This window comes from Neofelis nebulosa, chromosome 16 (genome assembly GCF_028018385.1).
Source record: "Neofelis nebulosa isolate mNeoNeb1 chromosome 16, mNeoNeb1.pri, whole genome shotgun sequence".
In the NCBI taxonomy this organism is placed as follows: Eukaryota; Metazoa; Chordata; class Mammalia; order Carnivora; family Felidae; genus Neofelis; species Neofelis nebulosa.
The window spans coordinates 29,603,468-29,623,829 of NC_080797.1; the positions used below are offsets into that span (position 1 = coordinate 29,603,468).

At 39.2% G+C, this 20,362-nt stretch overlaps 1 protein-coding gene across 9 annotated transcripts in view; it reads right to left on the reverse strand.

Moving 5' to 3' along the window:
* The window catches only part of TLK2 (tousled like kinase 2), a 114,750-nt gene that overhangs the window by 20,574 nt on the left and 73,814 nt on the right, over nt 1–20,362 (reverse strand). For all 9 annotated transcript variants that reach the window (XM_058704452.1, XM_058704456.1, XM_058704451.1 and 6 more), the window contains 4 exons: nt 13,409–13,561; nt 8,844–8,910; nt 7,763–7,860; nt 5,674–5,755 (listed from right to left, as the gene is read on the reverse strand). In XM_058704452.1, the coding sequence (XP_058560435.1) occupies nt 5,674–5,755; nt 7,763–7,860; nt 8,844–8,910; nt 13,409–13,561 (400 nt within the window). The remainder of the gene's footprint in view (nt 1–5,673; nt 5,756–7,762; nt 7,861–8,843; nt 8,911–13,408; nt 13,562–20,362) is intronic.

Sequence of the window (20,362 nt, forward strand, 5' to 3'; positions counted from 1 at the left end):
GTAACGGACTCAAAGCTTCTATTTAACACATCCATGATTCAAAATCCCAAATGCATTGTAAAATAAAAACAACAGTGGATGACAACACATCACATACTTGTTTCAGAGTTGCAACCATCTTCTTGAAACTTGTGATCAGATAATTTAGAAGTCTCCAGACTCACTGGCACCAAGGGGCTTAGAAAACAACCAAGTACACACCACAAACAGCAAGACAGCCCGTGCCTTACCAGTCATTGCCAAACAGTTCTCTCTGTGGACAATATCCACCCGCTCTGGGGCCTCACTCCCTTGCGTTGTATCTCGCCCCTCCGCTGACACTGGGACAGGACACTTCTAAAATGCTGGGGACACACACTATCTGCTCCTTGAGAAATAACACCTCCAGATACACCTCTTCACTGTTTGTTTAGAAAATAACCTCGTAATTTGTTACACTGTTTATTAAAATACAAATAAAATAACACCCTGCCTTTAGCCCCACCCATATACAATGGGCAAATAAAAAGCAGTTTTCAATCCCAACATGTCTGAAAGTTGTCACACTAGATCACGTCTCCAGCACTGTCCAAAGAAAAGGACATACTTTCCCCAAAGACCGCCACTGCTGGAAAGTCCTGCATCAGCTAGGTAGTGCTAGATCGTGGGGCGGGGGTGGGGAAGAAGGGGAACAGGTGGGTTTGTGAGGATGCTAAGTGTAAATCACAAGTTGATAACGTGAGTAGTATTTTAACACAACAGGGTATTTCTCCTATACAAAAGAATTTATTGAACAACTCCTTTGGGATGAATAGTTTTTCTTAATTCTTAAGGTTGAGATGAGGGGTGCCTGGGTGGCTCAGTCAGTTAAGCCTCTGACTCTTGATTTCAGCTCAGGTCATGGTCTCATGGTTCCTGGGATTGAGCCCTTTGGGCTCTGCACTGATAGTGTGGAGCCTGCTTGGGATTCTATCTCTCTGCCCCTCCCCCCCCCCTCAAAATAAACTCATAAACAAATTAAAGTTCAGTAAGAAATTTAATGCCTCAGTTCCAGCACTATTACCACCCATCTACCCGTTTCCACAAATATATGGACAGATGAAAGCAACAGGTACAGGGTAAGTCATGACTCCCGTTCTACGGATCTTTTAAAATGTAAGCTACCTCTAGGGAAGCACTAACTGCAAGAGATGGGTACTCATGAAAGAAACTTCTAATTTATACTAAATTTAAACCAGCATTTTTTTAAATATAAAAACTACACAATTTAAACAGAATAGCTTATTTCACAGAAATGGAAACTTCTGAACTCTATTTTTCTTATAGAATCTGAAGTCCACCTACAAGCTTATAGAACATCATGCCTTTACAGGAGAAAACCATTTTAAACCATTAAAAGCCAGATCAAATACCACCTAATTTGTAAGAGCACTAATGAGACGATAAGTGTCTTTTTGTCCACCTACTGTACCCTATTTCTGAATCCAAGACACTGTGATCCACCACCGATTTAAGAAGCATCTAAATTTCAGGAATGTAAACACGACTAAGGAACACACTAGGAAAACACAGGATGAAGAAATAACTAACAAGTAACTGGGAAGCACCAAGAACAAATGCTGATGATTTTAAAAAAGTATTTGTTTCACTTGTAGGTTTATACCCAAAAGAATTACAAGCAACTTCTCTAAGAGGTATGTGCACATGCATGTTCAAAGCAGCACAATTCACTACAGACCAGGAGAGGAAGCAACCCCAACATCCACTGCCAGAGGAATGGATAAAGAAAACGAAGTATATGCATACAATGGAGTATTATTCAGCCTTAAAAGAAGGAAATCCTATCACATCAACATGGATGAGCTTGGAGAACATCATGCTAAGTAAATGAGCCAGTCACAAAAAGACAAATACTGTGATTCCACTTACACAGGTATCTAAAAGTAGTCAAGTTCATTGAAACAGAAAGTAGAATGGCAGTTATCAGGGGCCGGGAGAGGAGACTTGTTGCTTAATGGGTAAAGTTTCAGTTTTGCAAGATGAAAAAATTCTGCAGATCTGTTTCACAACAACATAAATACACCTCACACTACTAAAATGTACACTTAAAAGTGGTTATGATAAATTTTGTGTTTTTTTTACAACTTTAAAATTATCAAAAACAAAAAATAGAGTGTTTGATTCAAGAATGAAAACAAAAACAAAGAAAGCAAAAGGAAGGAAAGATTAAAAACACAAGTTAATGAAAAAATCAAAGAGTAGACTTGATCAACAAAATAAAAAGTTGATTCTTACAGGAAAAAATAAACATTGACTCATCTCTGACCTATCACTCAAGAGATATAAAAATAAACACTTCAGGGGCGCCTGGGTGGCTCAGTCGGTTAAGCGTCTGACTTCAGCCCGGGTCACGATCTCACGGTCCGTGAGTTCAAGCCCCAAGTCGGGCCCTGGGCTGATGGCTCAGAGCCTGGAGCCTGCTTCCGGTTCTGTCTCCCTCTCTCTCTGCCCCTCCCCCATTCATGCTCTGTCTCTCTCTGTCTCAAAAATAAATAAACGTTAAAAAAAAAATTAAATTAAAAAAAAATGAATAAATAAACACTTCAGGGGCACCAGGGTAGCTCAGTCTGACTTTGGTTCAGGTCATGATCTCACTGCTAATGAGTTCAGGCCCCACGTCGGGCTCTGTGCTGACAGCTCGTAGCTTGGAGCCTGGAGCCTGCTTTGGATTCTGTCTCCATCTCTCTGCCCTTCCCCCACTAGTGCTCTGTCTCCTCTCTCAAAAAATAAAAAAATTAAAAATAAATAATAAAAATAAACATTTCATAAAAAAGAGAAATAACTAAGGTATGGATGATATATATTTTTTAATGTTTATTTATTTTGAGAGAGAAAGAGACAGAGCATGAGCATGAGAGTAACGGAGGGGCAGAAAGGGAGACAGAGAGAATCCCAAGCAGGCTCCATGCTGTCAGCACAGAACCAGACTCAGGCTCCGTCCACCTCACTAACCGTGAGATCATGACCTGAGCTGAAACCCAGAGTCAGATGCTTAACTGACTGAGCCACTCAAGGTGCCCCATGGATGACATTTTTAAACCAAGGTGAAATAGGAGATTTTCCAGGAAAATTATCAAAACTGGCTTAAGAAGGGGAAGAAAATAGCAAATCAGTATTTGTAGAAGAAATTAAAAAGGTTATCAAAATGTTTTCCTCTACAATGACATCTACCCATGTGATTCGAAGTCTGCTCTTTTATTTTTTAATTTTTTTTTAATGTTTATTTATTTTTGAGAGAGAACTCACACGAGCATGAGCAGGGGAGGGGCAGAGAGAGAGGGAGACACAGAATTTGAAACAGGATCCAGGCTCTGAGCTGTCAGCACAGAGCCTGACGCGGGGCTCGAACTCATGAACCATGAGATCATGACCTGAGCTGAAGCTGGACGCTTGACAGACCGAGCCACCCAGGTACCCCTGCTCTTTTAAGGAGCCAACAATTCCTATGCAATGCATCCCAGGGCATGGGAAAAAAGAAATTTCACAACTTACTCTGGATAACTAGGACATAAAAGCTAGACAATGCTGCCTGCACACAAAAGATGACTATGGGCCAGCCGCACTTATGAATAGAGATAAAAAATATGAAATACTAGAAAATCAAGCCCAGTAGTACACTAAAAATAATATTCTAGTTCTGGAAGTGAACAGTAATGGCAGTTGTACAACATTATGAACATACTTAATGCAAACAAATTGCACACTTAAAATGGTAAACTTTTATATATATCATCACAGTAAAAATTAACACTAAAGAAAACCGTCAAATCATTATGTTATACACCTAAAACAAATATATCATTGTATGCCAACTAACTTCGATTAAAAAACATTAATACACATGGGGCGCCTGGGTGGCTCAGTCGGTTAAGCGTTCGACTTCGGCTCAGGTCATAATCTAATGGTTCGTGCGTTCGAGCCCCGTGTTGGGGCTCTGTGCTGACAGCTCAGAGCCTGGAGCCTGCTTCGGATTCTGTGTCTCCCCCTCTCTGCTCCTCCCCCACTCATGCTCGCTCACTCCCTCTCTCTCTCAAAAATGAACATTAAAAAAATTTTTTAATAAAATATTTAAAAATAAATATAAAATAAAATATTTAAAAAAGAAAGGGGGGTACATAACTAGTTTTTACTGTTTTTATCTGAAATGAAAACATTATTTTGCTCAAACTATTTCCCATATATAAATTCACAAGGCATAATGTAAATCCCAAGAGTGAAGACTGCACTTCAGGAAAAGGGAATTCACAGGGCCAGGCAGTAGAGACCATTTAATAAACCGACTTTGCATGTAAAATCCTGGTGCCAGAAACACCTACAGAAACAAGGAGGCGGTGACTGGTGAACATGTTATGGATCTGCAGCTACACTGAAAACCTGCTGAATTTCTCATTTAGTACAAATGAACTAAAGGCACAGTGGTCTGACCTTCACTGGCCTGGCTAAAAAGCCAGGACGCTGCTTCAGAATCCCAGAGCTAATTAACGCTCTTAGAAGATGAGAACTTTTTTTTTTTTTTTTTAATGTTTCATTTATTTTGAGAGAGAGAGAGAGAAACAGCACGAGCAGGAGAGATGCAGAGAGAGAGAGAGAGAGAGAGAGAGAGAGAGAGAGAGAGAGAGAGGAACACACAGAATCTGAAGCAGGCTCCAGGCTCTGAGCTGTCAGCACAAAGCCCAACGCAGGGCTCAAACTCACAAACCGCGAGATCAAGACCTGAGCCTAGGTCAGACGCTTAACGGACTGAGCTACCCAAGCACCCAACATGAGAACTTTTTAAAAATAAGAAGCAGGTTTTCAAATAAGAATGAACTTTAAGGCATCTATTTAAAAATATCATAAGAATAAAAGTAACACAAACGTATTTCTTTAAAAAAAATTTTTTTAATGTTTATTTTTGAGAGAGACAGAGCATGAGCAGGGGAGGGGCAGAGAGAGAGAGAGAGAGAGAGAGAGAGAGAGGAACACACAGAATCTGAAGCAGGCTCCAGGCTCTGAGCTGTCAGCAGACCCCAACGTGGGGCTTGAATTCACAAACCGCGAGATCATGACCTAAGCCAAAATTGGATGCTTAACTGACTGAGCCACCCAGGCACCCCCATACTTATTTCTTTAAAAAAAAAAAAAAAATTTTTTTTTAACATCTATTCATTTTTTGAGAGAGAGAGAGGGAGAGCAAAGCAGGGGAGGGGCAGAGAGAGGGCGAGACACAGAATGTGAAGCAGGCTCCAGGCTCTGAGCTGTCAGCACAGAGCCCGATGCGGGGCTCGAACTCATGAAACATGAGATCACGACCTGAGCCGAAGTCGGATGCTTAACTGACTGAGCCACCCAGGCGCCCCACCCCCATATTTACTTCTAACAAATGTAAGTGAGGCAGGAAGTACAGAAACAGAATATAAATCACCATAATTTCACTACTGAGAAACAGTGCTGTTTTTCCTTCCTGTTTGTTTTTTTTTTTTTTTTAATTTTCCAAACTTGAGAACAAGGCAAAATACTATATCCTGCCTTAGTAAGTTTTTGAGTTTCAACCAAAAGATATCAATCCACAATTATCACTATTCTTAATGTTCTCCAAGTCAGTAATAACCAATAATTTAATCTTAGTCTTTGTATCCAGTTTCTTACACTTACCTTGTAAACTTCACTGAAACCTCCTCTACCCAAAAGATGTAACAACAAATATCTGTCATTTAGCGTTGGATGATCTTTAAATCTGTGGAAACAGGGAATACAGAACATCCTGAGGTCAAGGACTACACAATCTTCCATACTAGCAAAATTCCCAGAATACCCAACATGCTATGCACATGATTATAGCTGCTGCTGCCAGTTTGGTAACACCACCAATATAGCTAATTGTAAACATGAAATAAGTTACATAGTTCAAAGAGACTACATAAATACAAGGATGGCACTGGCTACAGAGCCGTAAGGTATAGATGCCAGCCTCAGCACAGTCACAACTGGACCTGTGACCTGTGTTGACCTTCCTCCCTGTCTGCCTCGCTATGAAGTGAGGGGACTATAGACTACACTAGATCAGGGATTTCCAAAGTGCGCTACTCAGTTCCTCCAAAGTATTCAAAAGCCACATGTTCCCACCATTCCAAAACTAACACAATGAAACTCCAAGATATTTTACAGCCTTAAAAACAGATCTGATTATAAAGTAAATCACATGTCCGTTCTATGTACATTTATTTTCCCTCTTTGAGACAGTCTCATGATATAACTGTTTCTGCCACACAGGATTCCACCTTGTGTTGTTTTCTAACAATAAGACAAAGACAAGAGAGATTCTGGCAAAAATAACTTTAAAACTATTTCTACCTAGTTCCTGATCTTAAACTGCCCCACTGTTAATCCTGGAAAACTATTTTAATTTTGAGACAGTGGCATGCCTACAGAGGGGTGCCACTGCTGCGTGGCGGTCGGCTCTGGCGTTCCACAGCAAGTTCGGCTCTTTGTTTAGTCGCACAGCTGTGGGTCCCTGGTCAAGTCAACGTAATTTTGTGGGGCTCTCATGAAGACAGTTCTATGCCTGACACATACAGAGTGCTCGGTCACGGTAACTGCTGTGGCCTGCCACCTCCCAGAAAGAAAAATCCATGGCTCACACTGGCCAAACAAAAATACACAAGCAATAGCTATGTCCAAAAAAATCATGTTTCAGAGTCAGAAAAATTTTAAAAAGAAAAGATTACAAACTAAAGGTATTTCCCATATCAATCTACTTTTCGGTTTCAATCCTTTAAATGACTTATAAACAAAGGTGGGCATTCATCTACAATACCTAAACCTAAGACAGTCTTGTTTAAAATCTCAGCACCCAAAGGGCCCTTAAAGTTCATTCTAAAACCATGCCATCCCAACCCAGGAACCCTTCCATGCCATGACACTGTCACCCGTGCTTCCATTTAGCAGGGCTCTGCAGGAATCTGAAAACACAGAGTATCCCAACCACCTACAACTGCAAAGCTATATTGTTTAGTGACCTCTATTTGTGTGAAAATGCTAGAATACATGTATACATATTTAACATATAAATCTATCTATATTTATTTTTTTAATGTTTTTTTTTTAATGTTTTTTTTAACATTTATTTTTTTGAGACAGAGAGAGAGAGAGAGAGAGAGAGAGAGAGAGAGAGAGCGAGCATGAATGGGGGAGGGTCAGAGAGAGAGGGAGACACAGAATCCGAAGCAGGCTCCAGGCTCTGAGCTGTCAGCACAGAGCCCGACATGGGGCTCGAACTCACAGATGGTGAGATCATGACCTGAGCCAAAGCCGGATGCTTAACTGACTGAGCCACCCAGGAGCCCCTTAATGTTTATTTTTTGAAAGAGAGAGAGAGTGTGTGTGTGCAAGTAGGGCAGGATCAGAGAGAGAGGTGGAGACACAGAATCCGAAGCAAGCTCCAGGCTCTGAGCTGTCAGCACAGAGCCCGACATGGGGCTCAAACTCACAAACCATGAGATCATGACCTGAGCCGAAGTCAGATGCTCAACCAACTGAGTCACCCAGGCACCCCTATATATATTTAAATTAAAGCAAGTCATAGTTGTGTTCACAAACCTGTATTACACCCTGCAATAGAGCTAAATACACCATGGAATCATATACCCAATTTATATTAAGCAGAACCATCATTCTAGACCATTCAATTCATGTCAGAAACTGTTTAGCAATCTCCAACCCAACATACCCCCAAGTTGCTTACTGTGAATTATCTTCATTATGTATCCTTTTTAGTTCCCTGATATGTAGATTTCTAACCCTTTCTAGCCTTTCCAGCTCTGCCTGGATCTCTGCTTCCTCCTAAAGTGAAAAGGAAAGAAAAAGCTCAGAACACAGGAAACTACCCTTTAGGAATCTCATTTCAAGAACAGACATTTTTCCTTCGAAAAACTAAAGGAAAATGTTTCTTCCACATTAAAAAGGATTTTTTTTAAGGACTAGAATTTTAATCATAAAAAGTAAGATCACAGTAAATAATAAATAAAATTCAAACCATACAAAGGAGTACAAGTAAGAAAAAAGCCCTCTTGCTGCCCTGCCCTCTCATCTCCATGCCCATTCCCCAGATGTAACTACTGTTAAGTATCCTATGTAAATTTTCAGAAATGTTCTCTGTATTTATATACAGGCATACAATCTTTTTTTTTCCTTTTTTTTTTTTTTTTTTTCAAAAATCAGGTTCTGTATCTGGTTCTGCTCTGTAAGTATGGATCATGTTTGGCGCCTTAAGTTCCACTGATTTAACAAGATCTGAGAACCCAGTTGGAAAAACACACACCAAAGGCAGTTTATTAAATGCTTACTTTATTAAATGCTTATCATCCCCATAAGTAGTATCTACCAAAAATGTATGGGCTGTTGAATTTAGGAGATGGGCAATCCATATTTAAGACGCTTCTGTGAACATCATCAATACCTATTTTTATGTAGGTGACTTTGTGTGGTTGGTACAAGTTGAAAATATTAAGAGCTTTCAGATCAAATCTGAACCACCTGCTCATATTGAATATTTAATTTTTACCTAAGGATAACTACTTATGAAACTTTATGAGATATGCAGAGTTATCTATTGGTATATCACTGGTTGAAAAAAGTGCTCTCATTGGGTGGCTGGAGTTGACTCAAAAATTCAAAGACATGAATTCCACCATTCACGGTGGAATACAGGATATAATAGGGAGAAGAACTACTCCAGATTTTAGCAGGTATGTCCAACTATGACATTTGCTTTAATACTACATGTAGACTGATTTCTCCAGACATATTTTGCTCATTATACTTACCTTTTTAAGATGACCTAATCTGAGTTTGAAGATTTCTTCTTGTTCATGGTATTCTGCTAATGTTAACCTAGAAGATAATGGTAGAAATTCCAGTAAATTATTTGAAATTGTAGTGTGCCTATCAAAAGAGAAATGCCAAAGCATGCCATATGGTAGAGTCAGTCTGTTAAAATAACTAAAAGCTAGATTATCTTGCAATCTGACAAAAGAAAACTTCTGTGATTTATCAGATGTGACATGAAGAAAGGAGGCTAATTTATAAAAAAAATGAGAAAAATAAATGAGCTTATATTTTTACATTATTTATGAAATGAATTTTGTCCATACAATCTCAGATGAAAATCCATTGGGAAAGTAGCCAAAAATTATATGCCTGAACTTTCTTTTTGAAGAGACAGTAATAACCCAATGGATGGGATGATTTTTGAGAATCTCTTAGACTCTGATACCATGATAACAAGGAGTAGGACGACATAACGGAAGAGTCCAGGATTTGGAGTCTGAGGTCTAGGGTTCAAAGTGCAACTCAGGCCAATGGCCATGTGACCTGGACAAGCAACTTTTTAAGTCTCAGTTTCTTAAGAGGGTGGCAAGCAATAGCACCCATCTAAGAAAGCTGTTGTGACTATTAAGTGAGAATGGGAAATAATTCCTAAGTTGTAAAATGGTATTTGAATACAATACTCAAAGGGCTGACTTGAATGGGTAGTCACTTGTGTTCCACCTACTCCAATCACAACTCTGTATCTTAAGAATGAGCATTTAAGGAGTGATCACTTACTCCTCCACCTTCACCCTCTTCACATTCTAGAAGCAGACACACAGACTTCAGTGTGTTAGATGTCACTGTTCAGTTATATTCCAAATAGCAGGAGAAAGAAGGAATAGCTATCCCATCAACCAGGAAGAGCTACAAAATAGCCTTTGAGGTCTGACTAAAAGAGACTAACAAGAGGAAATACATCCACTAGGTTGTTACATCTGTCCCTTCACAGAGGCAGAAGTACTTCTATCCATACTCCATATCACACGAGTAGAAAAGGGAGAAATGAAAATACAGTTAGGGATTCTCTCTGCCTGAAATAGGACTGATATCAGAGGTGATAATGTGACTCACTCTAAGGCTCCGGAGGACTGTTTTTGGCTTCTGGCCAAAGGAATGAGCCAAGTTACAGATACTTTAATTAAAAACTGGACTAAAGGCCTTCCAGCTTGGATTTTACACAGGACTCCAGATGGCAACTGCTTACTGACACACTACTGGCCTAGACTGAGTTCTAATTATTGTTCTATGGCAAGGAAACAGCCTATGCCTTCTTTATTACTACTAAGCCAACAGTCTTATGCATTAGCATTAAATAATTTTCAAGTAATACTGGAGGGACAGTCTCTTCACAAAATAAATCTGGGAGTGGTCACAAAGAAGACAATGATCAGACTGATGTGTACAACATTTGCCCAGAGAATCTTCCAAATCTGGGTTCCTACTTGGACTTTCTGAAAGAAAATATTTTAAATTTAAAATCTAGTTTTAAAATATTTAGTGAAATATTTAGTTATAAGAATGAAGATGTTGTCCAAGTTTATTCACTGTGTATACTATTATCACTATCCTCAATGAAATCATTAGTTTATTTACCTGTTCATTTCCCCTAAAGAAACTGTAAGCTCCTAAGGCTAGGGCTGTATCCTTTAGCTCTGTATCCCCAGTGTCCAGACCAAGGCCAATTGTACAATATGCATTTACCATAAACTTACTAAATGAATGTCCAGGAAAAGGCTCCCCAAAACATCAAGTATGTATGGAGTAAGAAATGGTACTAAGCCATCTTTCTCACTGGAATGGGATGTCATGGACCTTAAACAATAGTGCAGTACACACACTATTATATTTGGTGGATTGGAGGTTAATGTTTTTGAGAACTGATACGAAAACATAAAGGAAAAAGACATAGTCTTCAATAAATTATACAATATCATTATCTTTTGTGTCTATCTTTAGACCTAAAACCTATTTTCAGCCAAAGACTCCCACAATGACAGCTTTGCAAAATTTCTTTTTCCCTTGAAAAACCAATGAAGCCACTACAGATACACAGATTACAATACTGGTTACTGTTTTTATGAAAAATGTATTTTAAATTTCAAACATCCAATTCAGGAAGGAGCTTCATGGCTACCATCAATTCTTCAGGGATTGCCTACACTACTATCTATAGATCTTTCCCCCTGTCTTTTTTTTTTTAATTTTTAAAGTTTATTTATTATTATTTTTTTTTAATTTTTATGTTTATTCATTTTTGAAAGACAAAGAGAGACAAAGCACAAGCAGGGGTGGGGCGGAGAGAGAGTGGGGGACACAAAATCTGAAGCAGGCTCCAGGCTCTGAGCTGTCAGCACAGAGCCCGACGCAAGGCTCCAACCCAGGAACCATGAGATCATGACCAGAGCCGAAGTAGGACGCTCAACTGACTAAGCCACCCAAGCACCCCAATGTTTATTTATTTTTGAGAGAGACAGACACACACACAGAATCCGAAGCAGGCTCCATTCCGAGCTGTCAGCACAGAGCCCAACATGGGGTCCAAACCCACAAACCGCAAGATCATGACCTGGGCTGAAGTCGGACGCTCAACAGACTGAGCCACCCAGGTGCCCCTCTTTTTTCCCTTTTTTATGTGAAAGCTTCTTGAAGACAGAGGCCATGACTTAAATGTCTTCATATTAAGTACGTATAAGAAATATTTTAAATAGGTAAACAATATATAGGTTTTATTTCCCATGTCAATTCTGTTTGGCAGTTCCTGCTTAGTTGACCCATGGACCATTCACCTCACGGTCTGTTTTTGTAAATCAATTCTTATTGGAACATAGCCACCCCCATTCATTTACGTACTGTGTATGGCTGCTTTCAGGCTACAACAGTCAGCAGTGCAGAGTAGATGCAATAGAGACCAGCCTGCCTACAAAGCCTAAAAGTATTTACCATGGCCCAGTATAGAAAAAGCCTGTCAACTCCTGCCCTAGACGAAGATTCTCTTAGTGGTCAAAATGGGATGATCAGGGGCGCCCGGGTGGCTGAGTCAGTTAAGCATCTGACTTCGGCTCAGGTCACGATCTCACGGTTCATGGCTTTGAGCCCCCGTCAGGCTCTATGCTGACAGCTCAGAGCCTGGAGCCTGCTTCAGATTCTGTGTCTCCCTCTCTCGCTGCCCCTCCCCTGCTCACACTTGGTCTCTCTCTTTCAAAATTAAACATTAAAAAAAAATTAAAGAAAAAAAGAATGTGATGATCAATTAGGGAAATCTGACACAGGACAGGGGTGAAAAAAGAAAGCATCTATACTAAGGCTATGCTATCCCTCCTATTCATGGCAGCTATGTGCCTACACTGCAACCGAAGATATTGGTGTTTCCCACAGGTCCACAGAACAGGAAAAAATACTGGTGATGTCAAGATTTGGCTTAGTGGCAAAATATCTTTTTCCTAAAATAATACCTATTTTTTTCTTAGCTTGCTCCTACAGTTTCTGTGACTGTTAACCAAATGCTCTTTAGACCAGTTAAGAGCATTCTCCAGCTAGACATTTTTTACTTTAAAAGAACAGCCAGGTAATCCCAAGATGATGCCAATGTACCATAACCCAGAACCACACATAAACAACTCTATCATTTGACCACCATGCTGATACCACATTTGTTGTGAGAGTGGCCGAAGACCATGACGTCAAGTGACCTTATTTGTCCTGCTCACTTGAAAATACCTAAATAATAATTAAAAAGAGAAGAAATAACAAGTGGTAAGGGAACTCTTGTGCAGTGCTGGTGGGAATGTAAATTGGTGCATCCGTTATGAAAAACAGCACGGCAGTTCTTCAAAAAATTAAAAATAGAACTATCCTATGACTTAGCAATTTCACCTCTGGATATTTATCCAAAGGAAATGAAATCACTCTCTCAAAAAGACCTATGCACCCCCATCTTCATTGCAGTATTATTCACAACAGTTAAGACATGAAAAAAAACCCTAAGTGTCCACCAATGGATAAATGGATAAAGAAACTGTGATATACATATACATAGCATGGCGTCTAAAGTTAATAATCCTGTATTGTATATGTGGAAGGTGCTGAGAGTAGATCATAAAATTCTCATAAGAAAAAAAATTGTAACTTTGTGAGGTGATGGATGTTAACTAAACTTATTATGGGAATCATTTTATAATATCTACACATATCTAATCATTATGTTGTACACCTAAAACTGATACAATGTTATATGTCAGTTGTATCTAAATAAAACTGAAAACAAACCCCAAAATACACCCAACCACCCCCCAACAAAAAAGAAAGACAATACCCAAATAAGATGAGGACTAAGAAAATGAATGAATTTTACGTGGTTTTTATATAAGTTGTGAGCAAATTCACCAACGTAACTAAAAAGAAAGCTTACGCCCTAGAAATCCCCGTAATTTATCCTTTTTTCCAGTGGCACTCCACAGGGCATTTGTATTTTGGGGAAGACTGTGGTATCTCACAGAGTTCACATTAATAAAGAACATACGTTTCATTTTCAGCTCCGTTGGTCTTGCTTTTCCGCTGTTTCTGCTCATTGGTTGCCGGAGGGGCCTGTCCCATGGCAGGGGGTTTCCGCTTTGCTAACATTTTCCGTTGTCTTTCTATCTCTTCCCTCTGTGAATTTATCCTTTCCTGCTGCCTACAGATATAAAAGATGTTGCACAGAGAAGAAGGTCAAAACACTGTAACATGGCTGGAGAGTAAACACAAATATCTTGGCACCTATATATTTGATAGACTTGAGAAAAAGTAAGCCCCTTTAAATCAAGTAGAAATTTGATTATAACTTCAGGTTAGAAAAGCCAAATAACTGATGATAGAAAGATTTTTTTTGGAATGAGTCTGTGCTTTAAGACAGTAGTTATGATTATTCTCTGAACAGGAAAAGTAGGCAGGAACAATATCAAATTTCCACTGCGACCTTATTTTCTGACTCAAGAAAGAATTTTCTGATTCCTTTTTAACAGTTAAGAAAATAACTTTCAGGGCGCCTGGGTGGTATCAATTTAACAAGAACTCTTGGGGCGTCAGTTCGTTGAGCGTCCGCTTCAGCTAAGGTCATGACCTCACGGTCCCCGAGTTTGAGCCCGTCAAGGCTCTGTGCTGACAGCTCGGAGCCTGGCGCCTGCTTCGGATTCTGTGTCTCCCTCTCTCTCTGTCCCTCCCCTGCTCGCACTTTCTTTCAAAAATGAATAAACAAAAAAAAATTTTTTTTTTGTTTTAAAAAGAAAACAACTCTTGGTATGGCTCCATTAAAAAACCGTATTTATGTAAGAAAAATAATACAAAAGGTCCCAAGGGCCTTTTTATTTTTTTTATTTGAATTAAAGTTTCCTCAAATTATATCTAGAAAGTTAGCTAATATGAGGGATGCTGAACAAAGTAAAAAAAAGATTTTGCGGGGCGCCTGGGTGGCTCAGTCGGTTAAGCGTCCGACTTCAGCCTCAGGTCATGATCTCACGGTCTGTGAGTTCGAGCCCCACATCAGGCTCTGTGCTGACAGCTCAGAGCCTGGAGCCCATTTCAGATTCTGTGTCTCCCTCTCTCTCTCTGCCCCTCCCCTGTTCATACTCTGTGTCTCTCTGTCTCAAAAATAAATAAACGTTAAAAAAAAAATTTTAAAGATTTTGCTTTTAGATCTATCATTTATTCTAACTTTAAGTGAGCCATTACCACCCCCATAGTCATTCCCACTCACTGATATGGTCAAACCTAAACTAAGTTTTTAAAAATCAAGTACATTCAGAGAAACCACAATGAAGCCTTGCAGCTAGTAAAAAACTCCTTAGGGACTAGGACGTAAAATGAATTCATAAAAAATATACATAAAGATTCTTCAGATATCGGGGCGCCTGGGTGGCTCAGTAGGTTAAGTGTCTGACTTCGGCTCAGGTCATGATCTCGCGGTTTGTGAGTTTGAGCCCCGCGTCAGGCTCTGTGCTGACAGCTTGGAGCCTGGAGCCTGTTTCGGATTCTGTGTCTCCCCCTCTCTCTGCCCCTGCTCTGTCTGTCTGCTCTGTCTCTCTGTCTCTCAATAATAAATAAATGTTTAAAAAACAATTAAGGGGCGCCTGGGTGGCTCAGTCAGTTAAGCGTCTGACTTCAGCTCAGGTCATGATCTCACAGTTCATGAGTTCGAGCCCCGCATCGGGCTCTGTGCTGACAGCTCAGAGCCTGGAGCCTGCTTCACATTCTGTGTCTCCCTCTCTCTCTGTCCCTTCCCTGCTCATGCTGTGTCTCTCTCTGTCTCAAAAATAAATAAACATTAAAAAAAATTTTTTAAAAATTAAAAAAAAAAAGATTCTTCAGATATCTAACACCATTACCATTAGAGGATTTCCTAAAGAAGTCTGAATTTTCTGTAATAAACCCATTTGCACATTAGTAGCCAATAAAAATACCAATATATGAAAACTACTTTCTCTTGTATATGTCTAATAGATATTAAAGTTTGGAGACCTGGCATATTAAAAATATACCAAGATTTCAGATTAACCATTCAAAAGACTAAAATCTGTAAATCACCAACCCTAGTTGAGAATCAAGTGCTAGCTCCCTTCTCTTTCTTCTACCATGCTTTCCCCTACCTCCTTTGCTTGATTCCACCTTCATTTTTGCAAAGTAAGAGAATCTAAGTTTTTAACCCATTTTCAAATGAAATCTATTCAACTCTCTTTCCTGAACACTGTAGTAAGTCAGTCTCTAGACTTTCCCTATACTCAGTGTATTTTCTTTAGAAGAATGGCAACCAGAAAAATAAGCCTATATTCCAGGGCAGATGCCCATTATACAATTTATGCTGCCGTTATCTATAAGGACAATAATGTAAGCAAGATTAACCTAGTCCAAACACTCTAAATAAATAACCATTCATCTCATAATACAATTCCCTTGGCTTTAGGATGAGCTGGGTCATTGATTGGATGTCAATGTAACAGAATGGAAATCAAAACTCAAGAGTTTTCTTGTCTGAAAAACCCTTTCAACTATCATTAGAGATATGCCTCCCCACCAAAGAATATGTAATATGAATCCTTCATGGCTCGAAAGAATTCTGGGTTGAGACATAGAATCCTTAGGTAAAATCAAAATCCTCCTTTTGACTCAATGAGATAGCATGGTCTCTGAACTGTCTCTCAAGAGGAGTTTCCCGGGAGGGAGGGGAGGGTGGGTGATGGGTATTGAGGAGGGCACCTTTTGGGATGAGCACTGGGTGTTGTATGGAAACCAATTTGACAATAAATTTCATATATTAAAAAAAAAAAAAAAAAAAAAAGAGGAGTTTCCCAATTTAAAAAAAAATGGTAAAGTATCTTTAGCTCCTTTTTATCCTTTCATGGACCATGAATGCAAGGCACAATAAACTCTGGAGATAACCATAAATATTTAGTTTAAACTATAAACTATAGTGGGGCTAGTGAAGTACCACAACATTTTATCTTTGAAGACTGGCTGCTTTGGAAGACAGATTTTTAGCAATCACCCTTATCAAACATACAACTAATTTTCTATGGTTTCCAGTAAGAATCCAAAAACTTGATCTCCAGAGATTCATAAAGAAAGGGGCCCCACAGTCATCATACATATTAAAGCATAAACACAGGGTGCGATGATGCCAAAACACCTCTGGGGAAATATTAAACCGTATATACTAAGAACAAGAGCGCTTGCTTGAACACAAAAATGGATGCGCCAGAGTTCACGATTATATATAACAATTCCTACGTTAATTCTTGATATTCTTGAAATGATTTAGCTATTTATACTGACAAATAAAAGTCATCTAAAGATAGACCATCAGTGATACTTAATTTAGGTTTATTTTGGGAGTAGAATCTGGAGTTATATCAGTAAACTTGGAAACTTCTCTTAGAAAAGGACCGTGTCTTATCAAGCCTTGTATCTCCAACACATCTGACACTGCCTTTTAGAACTGATCCTTAACTATTTCTTGCATTGCATCAGGTTTAGAGAATGCTTGCCATTTACCACCCATGGAAAGAGTACTACTACCACCACTACTACTATCTTTTACACAAGTATTGATGATTTGATAAATCCATCTCACTCAAATCTAAATAATCCTATTTAAAAAGCCACTGCCTCTACAAGAAAACAAGACAATTTGCCTTAGGTATCGTTACAGGCTGAGGTAGGTCACCTAAAAAGGTATGTTAAAAGTTCTAACTCCCAGAACTTCAGATTATAACCTTAGGAGATAGGGTCATCAAATGTCCTTACTTAAAATGAGGTCATACTGGAGTAGGGTGGGCCCTTAATTCAATATGACTGATGTCCTTATAAAGGGAGAGAAGACGCAGAGACACGGGGTGGGGGACACTGTGTGAAGATGGAGGCAGAGACTGAAGCTATGCTGCCACAAGCCACAGAACATCAAAGAACGATCCTCCCCTAGGGGCTTCAGAGGAAGCATGGTCTGTCAACATCTTGGTTTTGGATTTCTGGTCTCCTGAACTATGAGAGAGTAAATTTATGTTGTTTAACCCACCCGGTTTATGGTATTTTTGTTACAACAGCCCTAGGAAATGAATGATAGGCGCTCTCAACAGTAACACTGTATTCCTGACTCCAACCCACCATACATACATACTAGTAGGAGGTATTAAAAAACAAACACACATATTTTCAGATATCACTTTAACCAAAAATAATTTAGCAATGATCTACAGGTAGCTCCTGAATAGCCCAGGTAAGAATTTTTAAAGATTCCCACAACTTCATGTTCTGTATCTACTGTCAAACAGTATGGATACCCAAGGGAGATCTTGACACTTACAGAATCAAGAGAGTTTTTCATTATGGATCATGTAACCAAGAATCAGATGGTTCACAAGATCACTTGAAAATGGGATTCTAGGGGCACTTGGGTGGCTCAGTTGGTTGAGAATCTGACTTTTGATCTCAGCTCAAGTCACGATCTCACAATCTCACTGTTTCGTGGGTTCCAACCCCCCACCATGAGGCTCTCCACTGGCGGCAAAGAGCCTGTTTGAGATTCTCCCTCTCTGCCCCTCCCCCACCCACTCGCTCTATCTCAAAATTAATAAACTTAAAAAATTTTTTAAAGAATAAAATAAAATAAAAATGGGATTCTATAATTCCTTATACACCAGAATAAATACCTGGAGTATCATTATGATGCTATAATGTTTAATTTACTCATGCTGATAATCCACTTCTTAAATGACCACAATTTTGTTTATAAATCAAATCCCATTACTTCAATGTTGTTTCATTTCAATATAAAAAAACTTTATCTATCTATCTATCTATCTATCTATCTATCTATCTATCTAATCTCTACACCTAATGTGGGGCTCATGACCAGGAAATCAAGAGTCACATGCTCTATGGACTGAGCCAGCCAGGTGCCCCTAAACAAAATCTTTTTTTTTTTTTTTTTAAGGTTTATTTATTTATTTTGAGAGAGATGGGGTGGGGGAGAGAGAGAGAAAGGAGAATGAGAATCCCAAGCAGGCTCTGCGCTAACGGCCTGGAGTCCCATATAGGGTTCTATCTCACAAATCATGGGATCGTGACCTTAGACAAAACCAAGAGTCAGATGCTTCACTGACTAAGCCACCCAGGCGCCCCTAAACAAAATCTTAGTAAAGAATTTTTTCCCTCTTTGAGGAAAACATCCTAGGAACTTAACTGGAAAGCAAAGCCTTTTGAGAAATGCACCAACCACGCTGCATCCAGACTTTCCAGCCTGCTCTTCTAATCTATAGCTGCTGGACTTGAGTGGCAGCCTCCAGCTGTGTTTCTGACCTCCAGCCCAGCCACCCTTGCTCTCTCTGCAGACCTGCCAACTCCCACAACCCAAATCCTTCATCTATCCTGTTGATACTGTTTCTCCTGCCTAATGGGGATTTTGTGCAGTTCAGTGGTTTTTGTAAACTGACAAGAGTCTTAGTTTGTCTGAAGTCAAGGGGAGATTCTTCTCAGCAACAAGGACCTCCCTTCTGTCCTAAATGGGTTTTCCTCCAATTCCAATCCAAACTTTTACACATCATGCTCTTCCTACAGTTTATCTGTGTCACTAAATGCATAAATGTTTGAGAGAATTTACCACTCCCCCAAGATTCTCTAATTATCTAATATATTCTACATCCTTCAAGTGATCCGTTCGAGCTCTGCATTTCAGAAATCTTGACCTAAGGACAAGCATATACTTAGACTCAATATTTAACGGTGAAATTTAGATCACTTCAATAAAAAACATTAAAACCATGCCCCCCCCCATCAAAAACAAATTTTTTATTGCCTTGCCATTGACTGAGATTTTAAGATTTATTCAAATAAGAAAGAGTATATTGAATAACAATAGTATGTAACAGAACTACTTTCTCAAAACTATAAAATAAACTACTTCTTCAACAGGTTCAAACATACTTTGGAAAGGAAAAATTGCTAACCTGGACAAAAGATAATATAAATTTGATATGATTTTCTTATTAGCTGGTAAATCTTCGGTGTTAGGGAATAAAGATCACTTGAAAAGAGCAGAAGAACCCAGTGAAAACAAAAGAATTGCACTGGAGGTCCTGTTGAGACTGTACTTGGTTATCTAATGTTTTGAGGATGGTCTCTTCTCGTAAAACCTAGTACTGCTACCTGGTGTTCAGCCACGTCACCCACAAATTATGTTGTCATGGAGTTTCTCATATACAGAAAATAATCATTTATAAGGATATCAAACATAGCCTTTACAACTGAAGAATTTCAACTGCTGCATTAAAACTGAAAGGGAATTAATTTATTAAAGCAAAACTTTAGAAAATAAAATACCTGTAATTAGTAGACACTGGCCAGACAGCTTCCCAAAAGAGATGGAGATATTTTATATGACATAAAAGCATGAAAAAATGCTATCCACCTAGGAGGAACAATCCTAGTTAGGGATCTCATTTAGATAGTCCCAATTTCTCTGATGGCTCTACAGCTAAGTCATCATTTTGTACTCTGTGTAAGATTTCCAGAACCTTCTGGGACTCGGGGGCTGCTTACAGAGTAAAAAGATAAAATATCGCTGTCAGCAAAAACTATGAACATTTTTCTTAAAAGTAATTACATTTTACATCTCTATACAAACACACTATCTTCAGTCAAAGTCTTCAGATATTTTAAAGACAGCCATCTAAGAAGTAACCATTGTCAAAGACTTGTAGGGTCACTATCACATCTGGGACTCAGTCTGAGCATGAGGTGGCTATGGCCAGTACTGGGGATATAAGTTGTATCTTCAGATCGCACTCTAATGAAACTGGATGGGGTGTCACTTGCAGGACAATGTGCACGTCCTGGTCAGGGTGTTAAGGAATGGGTGGGTACCATGACTCCATGTAGTAGCCACTTATAGTGCCCTGGTGCGTTCCTGCTATCACCAGTCACCCATGCTTAGTGCTCGGAGTGGATG